This window comes from Sapajus apella, unplaced genomic scaffold (assembly GCF_009761245.1).
Source record: "Sapajus apella isolate SASKATOON/1434 unplaced genomic scaffold, GSC_monkey_1.0 scaffold21, whole genome shotgun sequence".
NCBI classification, from domain to species: Eukaryota; Metazoa; Chordata; class Mammalia; order Primates; family Cebidae; genus Sapajus; species Sapajus apella.
This window is the reverse complement of record NW_022436961.1, coordinates 2,324,138-2,336,484: the sequence shown is the minus strand read 5'-3', so window position 1 is coordinate 2,336,484 and position 12,347 is coordinate 2,324,138. Positions and strand designations below refer to the sequence as shown.

At 49.1% G+C, this 12,347-nt stretch overlaps 1 protein-coding gene across 9 annotated transcripts in view; it reads right to left on the bottom strand.

Annotated features, from left to right (window-relative positions):
* The window catches only part of ANK1 (ankyrin 1), a 243,700-nt gene that overhangs the window by 48,444 nt on the left and 182,909 nt on the right, over positions 1-12,347 (bottom strand). For all 9 annotated transcript variants that reach the window (XM_032288089.1, XM_032288091.1, XM_032288095.1 and 6 more), the window contains exons 17-22: positions 7,964-8,161; positions 5,223-5,321; positions 3,474-3,572; positions 3,128-3,226; positions 964-1,056; positions 463-535 (exon numbers count right to left, since the gene is read on the bottom strand). In XM_032288089.1, coding sequence (XP_032143980.1) covers positions 463-535; positions 964-1,056; positions 3,128-3,226; positions 3,474-3,572; positions 5,223-5,321; positions 7,964-8,161 — 661 coding nt within the window. The remainder of the gene's footprint in view (positions 1-462; positions 536-963; positions 1,057-3,127; positions 3,227-3,473; positions 3,573-5,222; positions 5,322-7,963; positions 8,162-12,347) is intronic.

The window sequence follows — 12,347 nt, the reverse complement described above, 5'->3', positions numbered from 1 at the left end:
CCCACTGTGTGGTCAGAAGTGCAGCTTAGTAAAAGGCATTCTCACAGATTTTCAATAATCCCCTTAGTATTTGTTCAAAGCACAAAGAAAGAACTAGGCAGAATTTTATTACAGCTCCTCATGGCACTGAGAGTTGATCTGAGTAGAACCATGCTCCAATTTGATACTCATGCATAATCTATGCAAACATACATGTATTTTTTAAACTTCATGTGATTTTAAATTTAGTCAATGTTCCTTCACATTGTATTAATGGAGTAGTATTTTTGATTGTATTAATGGAGTAGTGCTTTTGATAATAGACAACAGTTATAAAAAGCAGGTCTGCCCAGTTTCAATGTTCATCTGCAGTGCTTGGGCGAGCTGTAAGGGAGCGAAGCCAGCAGGTGGCAGGAGGCCCCCTTAGAGGGTGCCTGGAGCGCCTCTGTCCCTACTAGCCTGAGCTCATTACCCCAACTTTACCTTCATCTTCCGAGACATCCAGGATCTCATCTACTGTCTCAGGGAAACTCATCCGATGCTTATCACTGACTAACTACAAAGAGAAAAAGCAGAGAATTCAACCCAGACTAGAGTTATGCACTTTTCCACCAGTCCAGCGGTTCCCTGGTCATGCCTGTAGGATTTGCCCCAAATGAAGAAAACAGACAGAGGAGACGCTCAGCCTGGAAGCTGCTGGGCGGGAAGCACTGGGATGGGACCCAGGAAACCTGGTTTCCCATCTCCCCAAACCCCATCCACCCCGCTGCTGCCCAGGAACTCTGGTCCCGCCCTGAGTCCTCGTGCCACTAGGTGGCAGCACAGCTCCGCTGGAAGGAGGACAAGCGCCCACCTGTTGGGTTAGGCGCCTCTGACAGGCGTCCCGGAGTCCCAGAACACACCTCACTTCCAGAGTAATCCTGGGCACGCCCGTGAGCCAGGCTGAGCGTGTCCAGGGTGGGTGCGAGGGAGAGGCAGACATACCACGAAACTGGTTTCATCTGTGACAACCTTGAGTACGTCGGTGACAGAAATGTAACCCAAGCGCTTGGCTATGGCCAGAGGTGTGGTTCCATCCTGGGAAAAGAGCAGCCGGGTGCAGTCAGACAGGGGATGGAGTCTGGGAGGCGGGGATGGCCCCTCAGACGCATATTGAATTCATTTTCTAGTTGTTCAGGAAGACCTGAATGGATGGACGTCACCGTGGAGCCCAGAACGAGATCTCTGCACGGGTGTATGCCTAGATGTGTGTTAGCAGCAGCACCCACAGAGACTGGTGTGGAAGGAGAGAGGGCAGCGGTGCTTTCTATCTGCAGTGTCAAGTGTGGGGCCTTGCAATCCCCCAGAGGAAATCTCCCCAGAAGTCAGGCTCTGTCCAGTGGGAATCCCCTGGGAAGGAGGTCAGGAAGTTGCCAGGTGCAATTTTAGGAGGATGAGGACAGAGGGAGGCTGCTCGCTGCTCCCAAAGTCTGTTCTTGGGTGTCAGTGAAGAGGTATTGAAATAGTTGAGTTAAGCCATATACTTCAATGAACTCTAATGAGAATACTCAGAAATCACCAATCACGAGAAATTCAGCAACAGCATATTTTCTACTTCAACTTGAAGAGAAAGAGCTACGTGACCAACCATAAATGGATACTGAGGCTTGATTGTTCTGACATCTCTACTTCCAGGATGTGCCTTGGGCTCCATTCAGATTCAAGCCCAGCTGCAGCTGCAATTTCTGCAACCACATCTACAATGAAGGGTCCCCCTTTTTTTTTGTGAGACAGAGTCTCGCTCTGTCACTCAGGCTGGAGTGCAGTTATGTGGCCTTGGCTCACTGCAACCTCTGCCTCCTGGACTCAAGCAGTTCTTGTGTCTCAACCTCCTGAGCAGCTGGGACTACAGCACCTGTCACCTGACCTGGTTGATTTTTGTATTTTTATTAGAGACAGGGTTTCGCCTTGTTGGCCAGGCTGGTCTTGAACTCCTGACCTCAAGTGATCCACCTGCCTCGGCCTCCCAAGTGCTGGAATTATAGGCGTGAGCCACTGTGCCCAGCCAAGGGTCCACATTCTTTCAGAAATAGAAGTAGACAGGGAGATAATTTCACAGAGCCTCTGCATGTTCAGATGCGGAAGCTCATACTGAACAACGATTGCTGATGTCGCTAAAGGTAACCCGAGCCCTGAAAGATCAGGGACCACCCAGGACACCTAATTTTGTTCACTTGCGCCATAGTGAAAATAGTTTCATTAATTTAAGAAGAGGTTTCAACAAGTGTATATATGTAGTTTGTGTCTATGTGTATATATACATATACATATATATATATATTTTTTTTTTGAGACGGAGTTTCGCTCTTGTTACCCAGGCTGGAGTGCAATGGCGCGATCTCTGCTCACCGCAACCTCTGCCTCCTGGGTTCAAGCAATTCTCCTGCCTCAGCCTCCCGAGTAGCTGGGATTACAGGACTACAGGCATGTCCCACCATGCCCAGCTAATTTTTGTATTTTTAGCAGAGGCGGGGTTTCACCTTGTTGACCAGGATGGTCTCAATCTCTTCACCTCGTGATCCACCCGCCTCGGCCTCCCAAAATGCTGGGATATACATATATTTTTAAGACACAGGTCTTGGTCTGTCATCCAGGCTGGAGTGCAGTGGTACAATCACAGCTCACTGTAGCCTTGACCTCCTGGGCTCAAGCCATCCTCCCGCTTCAGCCTCCCAGTTAGCTAGGACTACAGCTAATATGAGCTACCATACCCAGGTAATTAAACACAATTGTTTTGCAGATTCAGGGACTCACTGTGTTGCCCAGGCTGGTCTTGAACTCCTGCCTGCAAGCAGTCCTCCCACCTTGGCCTCCCAAAGTGCTGTGATTACAGGTGTGAGCCACTGTGCCCGCACTCAACAAGAATATTTAATAAACATAAAAGGGGACCATAAATGGTGCTTGAAAGGAAAATGATCAGTTCACCAGAAGGAGGAAATGATCACAGCACCCCATTCCCAGGGTACCCAAGATAGCTGTGGCTTTAGGGTGCTGCAGTCCTGGCCAGGCCTGCCCCAGACATGTATTAACATCTACAGTTAGGGGAGGTTACCCAGGGCTCCCGCCATGGGGAGAAGTTTTCTAAACTCAGGGGAGAGAGTGTACTCACCGAGCTGACCTCGTTTGGGGAAGCACCGTTTTTCAGAAGCAGAGTCACGATGTCTGTGTGTCCCTGCTGGGCTGCCTGGTGCAGGGGGCTGTATCCTAGCTGCAGAGCGAGCAGACATTTTGGCAAGGTTAGCCAGCCAACAGAGAGAGATCTGCCCACACACGACAGTGCCTGTCCATCTTCTTAGTGGGACATTAATAAAATGCATTTTCCCCCGTTCCTCCTTCAGGGGCCACAGTCAAAACTGTGGCGGAACCCCTGATGCCCCCAGAACAGCTCTGGCTGCCCCGATTGATATGGCAGAGAGTAGGGTCAGCACAGGAGTTGGGCTGAGGCATCCCTGTACCTTGGTCTTGGCATTGACATCTGCCTGGTGCTGCAGCAGAAACTTCACCAGCTTGATGTTTCCGTAATGACTGGCCACGTGGAGGGGAGTGTAGCCCATCTGAAAAGCAGATGAGAAGGAATGACTGGAGCTCTCCTGAGCGGGGCATCACACGAAATCATTCCCAAAGCAGCTGATTCAAAGAGAGAATGGACAGGGAGCCCCCCGGGAGGCCGACATTGACAAGCTGGATGGCTGCTGCTGGGGAGAAACCGGCGGGCTGAGACACTTGTGGAAGGGGAGATGTCAAGCGGGCAACTGGAAAATGGACACTGAACCGTGAGAAGAGGGCTGTGCTGGGGTCATCAGTGCACAGGAGATCTGAGGGCCTCGAAGGTGAGTGAAGTCCCCCAGGATAAAGTGGAGGGCAAAAAGTGGGGCCGAAGGAGCGAGGCAATACTTAGAGGCAGAGGCAGAAAAGAGGGAGGAGGTAAACCGGGAGAGTAGCGTCATAGAATCCTGGGGGGTGGCTATTTCAGGAAGGAAGAAAGAAGCCCTCAGGCCTGAGAAGGGCACGGGGACGAGGGCAGATGGGGCTGTGGGGTCATGGTCACTCCAATGACAGCAGGCTTATTTGCATTAGAAAACTGAAATCCCATTGAAAAACCCCCAAAAGACTGTCCAAGTGACTTAGTTGTGCTGTGATGGAATTTCTGGGATCTGGTCATTGCTTGAAACGCATGGGCTTGGGACATTTGCTCATGGGAGTCTAGGCTGTTCAAGGAGCCTGTGCTGCTGAACCCAGTGGCACCGCCTCCTGGGGGCCGGCAGGCCAAGGCCCTCTGAGCTCCTTGGTCCCAAATGTTCCAGGAAGCTGGTGCCAGGTTCCAGAGACCACCCAAGCACAGGTCCATGGGACCACAGCCATCACGGGATGGCTTTGGGATCCTTGAGGCCATTCTAACTCACAGGACAGGGTCCCTCTGTGCAGGACCTTCAAAAACTAAATGACCCATAAGTGAAGTCTCAAAGATCCAGAAGATTCTAGGGTTTTAAGCAGATTTCTGTGGAAGCTGCAGGCAGTTGGAGACAAAACACTATTGTTGCCGGCATTTCTGTGCTACTCTGGAGGGGCGGCGGCTGCTGGTGCTGTCATTGTCACTGTCCCTTCCTTTTAATACGGTCGACTTGTGGGGAAAAGGAGCAAAATGTGGCTTCTTCCCTGAAGCTGCCTCTTCCCACCAACTGAAAACGCCCTCTCCGGCCTCTGTGCTCCCAGCTGCTCTCTTAGAGTAAATACTGAATTACTCTCTTCCTTCTGGCCCTAGCAATCACCTCCATGCCAAACTGTAGACGCCTCAAGGGCAGATTCTGCTCACAGAGCTCCTCGCTCACAGCAGAGGTTCAAAGAAAGTTGAACTGAATTTAACCAAGTGCTGGAAGAAAAGGGGCTAAGCTTTTGTGTGGATCTGGGGAAAGTTGACATTCTGACATGCTGACTGCTCGTGTTAGACAAGTCTCAGAGTCACGATTAAACATTCGTCCCACTTTCTCACTGCAGAGGCTCAAAGGTCTAGCAAACTTTAAAAAATCCCCAATGGAAAAGTCAGATAATTAGGAGCAGTGTTTTCAGACTCCACTGCCAGCCCTAGGAAGGGCAGAGAAGAATGTCCCACTGGGTCCTTGGGGTTTCAAAGCTCCGTCGAAGATTCAGTTCTCAAGTGTGAGCAAGAAGCCCACACAGACCGTAGCTCCAACTGCCTGCCTTACCCGGGTGGTGGCGTCCACCGTCACGCCGTGTTTGATCAGCACGTCTGCCACTGGAACGTGGCCTTCTTGTGCTACCAGATGGAGGGGAGTGAGTCCACTCTGCAAAAAAAAAAAAAAAAGAAAGAAAAAAAAGATGTCCATTGCCTATTAGCAAGTAAAGAATTCCAGGCCACAAGAAAAGAGCTTTGAGGTTTGGGAGCTGAAGGGGACTCTGCAGTCATCAGCTAGCTTTTTGGCTCCAGGCAAAGCTCTTCTTGTTCTGGGCCCCAGTGTCCTTATCTAAAAAGTCAGGTGGTTACACTAGATCAGGAGTTGGCAACTTTTTCTGTTAAGGGCCAGATCATCAATATTTTTGACCATGCTTCTGTATGACTAACATTTAAATGAATGGGCATGGCTGTGTTCCAATAAAACTTTATTTACACAAACAAGTGGTGGGCTAGATTTGACCCACCCCACAGTTTGCTGACTTCTGATCTAGTTGAACTTTATGGTACTTTCCCATTGTTGGTGCTTTATGGTATCTTCCTGATAAAGAATGCCCCATTTCCATGGTGACCTCTGGAGCCCTGAAGCCTTGGTTTCCTAATCTAGACAATAGGGGTTGTCATGGCTCCATCTCAGGGGCCAAATGGGAAGCCCTTGAGAGGTACACAGTGCTGTTAAATGTAGTACACGGGCTGGGCGGCCAGGTGAAAGGGCGTCACGCCCTGCACCGACTCGGCATTTGCTGAGCCCCCACACTGGCTGGGGGCAGAGGCTCACGCCCATCATCCCAGCACTTTGGGAGGCTGAGGCAGGCAGATTACCTTTGGGAGGCTGAGGCAGGCAGATCAGCCTGGCCAACATGGTGAAACCTGTCTCTACTAAAAATACAAAAATTAGCTGGGCATGGTGGCTCATGCCTATAATCCCAGCTACTCAGGAGGCTGAGGCCGAAGAATCACTTGAAACTGGCAGAGGTTGCAGTGAGCTGAGATAGTGCCACTGCACTCTAGCCTGGGCGGCAGAGCAAGACTCTATCTCAAAAAATTAATAAATACAAATCAATCAATCAATCAATCAATAGATGTAGCATAATGTTATCACTGCACAGCCAGTACTGGCATGGTCAAGAGGGCAGAACATCACGCCAGGAGTGAATGAACCATATTCTTGCATGTGGCATCACGGCTTCCTCAGGAAGGCAGTAAGTAAGGCATCAGAGATGTTGTTTGATATGTGGGCACCCACACAAAAATGTCAGAAAAGTCGTCTCTCCCCTGGACTTTCCCTCAATACCCTTTGCTAACATGGGCCAACAGAGCTGGATTCCTCTGCAGGCACAGACTACGTCCCCTCTACAGGACGCCACTTGCCCTCCCCTCCTCTGCCTTCTGCACACCCTGCAGGCTGACCAGAGGCTTGTGAGCAGTAATGACCCCCCACTATACTCCGCTGCGGCCAGAGCCGGTGGTCTCATGCAGGCAGGCGGGGGGCTCAAGCGAGAACAGCCATTGGTTGAGGAGTGACTGTGTCAGCCTCTCAGGCGAGCACCCTGTCTAATTCTCGAGCTAACACCAATAATCTGCCTCGTGAGGGGGATGCATATGAGAGAGCATGTTTCCAGACAGTGACCTTACTGTCTCTTTACGAAGCTCACTTTAAGTGGGACAGTGAAGAAACCCAGGATGCCATTGAATATAACGATCCTGCCAGAATGGTTCCTTCGCTGGGGGTCAACTGTTCAAGTTTTTACAAAATGTACCAGTATTTGTACAAAATCTATAGGTTTTTAGGAAATCGTAAGTTGCCCTGCGCTTGCCTTTCTGAATGTGTGCTATGCAACCTTATCATGTAAAGAAGTGCTTCTTCACACGGCATGGTTCCATGCGTATGAAATGTCCAGAGCAGGTAGATTCCTAGAGACTGAAAGATTCTCGGTTGTGGGGACTGGGAGCTCTGGGGGAAATACGAAGTGAGTGCTAACAGGTATGGGGTTTCCTTTCGGGTGATGAAAGTGTTCTAGAATTAGGTCGTAGTGATGGCTGCTGAATTCTGCAAAAATTCTAAAAAACATTCAAGTGTAGAGTTCAAAAGAGTGACTTCTAGGTGAATTTCAATAAAACTGTTATTTAAAAAAGAAGTGAGTTTTAGTCTTTTTTTTGGGTCATGCATTCCTTTGAGAAGCTGAGAAACACTGTGAATGCTTCAGGCAGAAAACTGGTCAGGTGCCCTTCCTCCCCAGATGTGTGTGCAATTTTAGAAGGCTTTGTACTCACACACCTATTGTCGCTGGAGTGAGAACTCCTAGTGTATAGGTCAGTGTTTTTCAAAATATCTTTCTCCCACGGAACATGGGATATTTAGTCCCAAATGACAGAATGCACTCCTGGAGGTAGGCCCTGGCCTATATTTGGGAAAGTGTGCTATGGAGCTTAGTATTATCTTTCCGCAGATCCTTGAGTCAGTCTGTTCAGAAAGATCAGCAAAGACTTTGGCATCAGAGATGCTCAGAATCCTGACACCTTGGGAATAAGCAACCTTTCTGACTCTGTTTATTCATTTAGGAAATGAAGGTGAAATGTACACAGGGCTGTTGCAAAGATTACACACACACACACACACACACACACACACACACACACAGCACACACACACACCCCTAACTCAGAACCTGGGCACACAGTAGATGCTCAATATGCAAACACCACACGTCGCTAGTTGGCACTCCAGGACAGATCCGAAGACGCCATGCCTACCTTGTTCCCCAGGTTGCCATTGGCTTGTTTGGAGAGCAGCAGAGCCACCATCTCTGCGTGACCTTCCTGGGCGGCCAGGTGAAGTGGCGTCACGCCCTGCACCGACTCGGCATTTGCTGAGCCCCCATACTGCAGCAGACTGCGGGCCACCTCCACCTGGTTCTGCTTGGCAGCGATGTGCAAAGGGGTGTAGCCATTCTGAAACAGAAGAAGCCACCCAGAGCCTGATTACAGGAATGCTGAGCTGACAATATCAACACACGCGCGGGGGCTGACTCTGGTTCTTGGCCGGCTGGACACCCACTGAACGTGGCTGGCGTCACCCGGAAGAAACTTAGGTGAACAAACAGACAAAATCCATTTGACTTGGAGACAGCGCCTCAGGCTTGCATAGCCACTATTCTGTCCACCTTTTTCCCCATCTGTTTTCTGTTATGCTCTGACAAACTGCTGGGCAGGAACAGAACAACTGGAAGCCTGGGTGAGTAAGGAAATGAAAGGTTCTCATTTCTTCCTTCTTGCAAGAAGAGCTGAAAACCCCAAATATTTCATAAAGAAAATGAAACGCCGGTCCCTTTTCTTTCCCAGTGCAATCAGGCTAAGTGCTGCCCTCTGGGCTCTGCCGGCATTAGGCCGGGTGGTTTGTGGAACGTGCACGGGCAAGGGACTTGAGGGCGTGGGACAGTCCTCGCTCCACTCTTAACTAGCTGGGTGACCCAGGGCAAGTTATTCCATAACCTAGACTTCCTTCTGTACCTTTTAAGCCGTTAAAAGTGGATAATAACATCTATCTTGTTCATTTCTTGAACTTGTTAGGTGGATCAAACATGATACTGTATGTGAAAGTGTGTTCCAAAATTAAGATATAAAAAGTTGGCAGGGCACAGTGGCTCATGCCTGTAATCCCAACACTTTGGGAGGCCGAGGAGTGAGGATCACTTGAGGCTAGGAGTTTGAGACCAGCCTGGGCAACATAGCTAGACCCTATCTCTACAAAAAAATTTAAAAATTAACTGGGCATGGTGGTGCATGCCTGTAGTCTTAGCTACTCAGGAGGCTGAGGTGGGAGGATGGCTTAAGCTAAGGAGTTGGAGGCTGCAGCGAGCTCTGATTGCACCACTGCACTGTGGCCTGGAGAGGAGTAAGACCCTCTCTAAACAAGAAAAATTTTAAAAGTAGCACACCTGTGTGTCATGGTTTTGCAGTGCACTGGTTTGCAAGACATTAATAATTGCACAATGAGATGAAGGAGCTTGCCTCAAAAGTAAATCAACGATGTCACTGTGCACTGTTTATTCAGCCAATTTTTGTTTTCATTATTATTATTAATAGCAAGGCTGTCTCAATGAAGGAAGCACTGCATGGGTTTACATTCTGGAGCACACTCATTACCTCCCTGCAGGCAGGAGATGGTCCCCAGATGGGCTCCTTTTCTTGTCACTGCTGAAAACCACTTTCACCTGCATTACCTTTTCTGAGCTTCACTGAAACTACATAAGGTCACTAGGGCAGGCATTTTATTATTGTCCCATTGTGTGGAGAAGGAAGCCAATTCTCCGTGAGGTTAAGCACCTTATCTAATGTCACATAGTAAGCAGAACAACAGATACCCCAACCCTGACCTTCTGATTGCACAGCCCAGGTAATTCAGGTAGAACAGTGGTTCTCAAACTCTGATGTATACACAAATCCCTTGGGACCTTGTTAAAATGCAGAGTCTGGGCCAGTCGTGGTGGCTCACGCCTATAATCCCAGCACATTGGGAGGCCGAGGCAGGAGGATCACCTGAGGCTGGGAGTTTGAGACCAGCCTGACCAACATGGAGAAACCCTGTCTCTGCTAAAGAAATACAAAATTAGCCGGGTGTGGTGGCACATAGCTGTGATTCCAGGGAGGCTGAGGAAGGGGAATCTCTTGAATCTAGGGGGTGGAGGTTGCAGTAAACAGAGATCATGCCATTGCACTCCAGCCTGGGCAACAATAGTGAAATTCTATCTCAAAAAAAAAAAAAAAAAAAAAAAAACAGAGTCTGATTCAGAGGCACTAGGAAGGGCTGAAGATTGTGCTTTTCTAACAAGTCCCCAGGTGATGCTCATAATGCTGGTCCGGGGACCACACTTTGAGTAGTGAGGCCCTAGGGCACTCAGGGTTAAGGACAATGCCAGGCTGGAGGACATCCTGGACATGTGCCCACCCAGGCCCACAGCAGATGGCTGCCCAATGTGGGATCTGTCTCAGGGCGTGAGATTTCCCCACCTCGGCCAGCATTCCTCTGGCTGAGGACTGAGTTCTCCCTGCCAGCCACTCTCTTACTGTGGAAACCAACATTTCTGATTCTGCCAGGATCACCCGTCAGGAAGAGGAAAGGGAAAGAATGGGGCTGGCCAAGGCAATCAAAGTCCCAGGGCCCTCAGCAAGGTGGGCCTGCAGGCGACTTTTGCGGTGAAATGCAAAGTTGTGACTTACCAAGGAATTGCATTAAATGGAAAATCATTCTCCTTGAAGAATGACATGCCATAATCCTTTCTAGTATCCTTCCTTTTTAATTTGATTATGTTATGAGAAAACATTAAATTGTTCTTTGTAGGTTGTGTTCATGTAACAAGATCCAAGTTTGAATTATAATAAGTTTAATTAAACAATGTGATTTTTGCACTGTATCAAAGAGAGCAAAGGAACAGGGTGCCATGCTGCAGATTCATCATGAGATGCGGGGCCGGCTCCAGATGGAGCTAAGCCTCCCCAGTGTGAGACACAGAGCACCAGCCAGCACCAGCCCAGAGGACGTTTTCACTAAGTAAACGAAAAATAAAACCCTAAGCCTCCAAACAGACCCCAACTGGGCCAAAGGGATCCCAGATAAACCTTAAAAACTGAATTCCCAGCCACAAAGGAAGGGAGGAGGTTGGACTTATCTCGCTATACCCACTCCCTTTCGAAGTTTAGGCGCAACTGGCTGGCATTCATATTAAAATAGAGATCATAAGACTAGCCAAAGGGACTCTTTGTGACCAGACAAACATCAACAGGACCCAAGGCCACGATAGGCAAGGGCTGAGTCACACGTCCCCTGGAGGTCACTCGGCCCAGGGCACTGGTGAACAGACCCTTTGCTCAACTTAAAACTTTCTTTTCTGCTGATTCCCAGCTTTTAGACAAAGCTTTACTCCTTTAACCAACCGCAAATTAAAGAATCTCTGAATCGGCCTATAACCTCTGGGCCCTGTTTCTAGGCATTTTTGTCTTCTGGGGTCAAATCAATATATACCTTCCATGTACTGATTTATGTCTTTGCCTGTAACTCCTGCCTCCCTAAATGTATACAGACAAACTGTAACCTGCCCCCGACACGCTTTCTCAGGACCTCTTGAGACTGTGGTGCCCAGGGCCATGGTCACTCACACTGGCCCAGAATAAACCTCAAAAATATTTCATGGAGTCTGCTTTTTCCATTAACAACTACATGAAGCAATGATTATTAGGCCATGTTTTTTTCTGAGTTGGAGTCTCACTCTGCCGCCCAGGCTGGAGTGCAGAGGTGCAATATTGGCTCACCATAAACCTCCGCCTCCTGGGTTCAAGCGATTCTCCTGCCTCAGCCTCCCAAGTAGCTGGGATTACAGGAGTGCGCCACCACACCCAGCTAATTTTCATATTTTTAGTAGCGATGGGGTTTCATTGTGTTGCCTAGGATGGTCTTGAACTCCTGACCACCTTGGCCTCCCAAAGTGCTGGGATTACAGGCTTGAGCCACCACACCCAGCCCTATTAGCCATCTTTTAACATATAAAGGACCATCACTCAAGCAGCCATGCAGTATATTCAGGGATGTATCCTCAGGAATCCCGGGCCACCTGGGCAGGGGTGATGTCCACACTGACAAGGCCAGCCGCCTGTCCTGCCCAAGCGTAGGCCTGCCCTGGACACGGCTCAGGCTGCCAGGTAAACCCCTGGTGAAAACCGAGATACGAGTGCCACTGTTCCTCTCAGAACACGGACTGTCGCTCTGAGCTTCCCCTAAACCAGGACTAAAAGGAACAAATGAGCTTCTGCAAGTGACAACGACAAGGACAACTGGGCTGGAAAGTCACGGAGAGAGGAGGGAGGAATGTGTGCCCGCAAAAGGCTCTTCTTTCCCAAGGAAATGAGCTCATCCTAAGGAATGCATGCGGAGGGAGCTCTGCCCAAATGTTCAAACAACATTAGCATCAAAATTGGAAAGGGGAGGGTTTGGTTTGGGTGCAGAGAGATTTGCATGTGAAATTCTACAAAATTGCCAGACTACTTTGGAAACTATTTTTCGCCATGGAAACAAAGCCCATCTGTACAGGGTTTGTGCTTGGATTTAGCTCTCTTTAAATATCCTGAACCTGGCTCCTGTTCC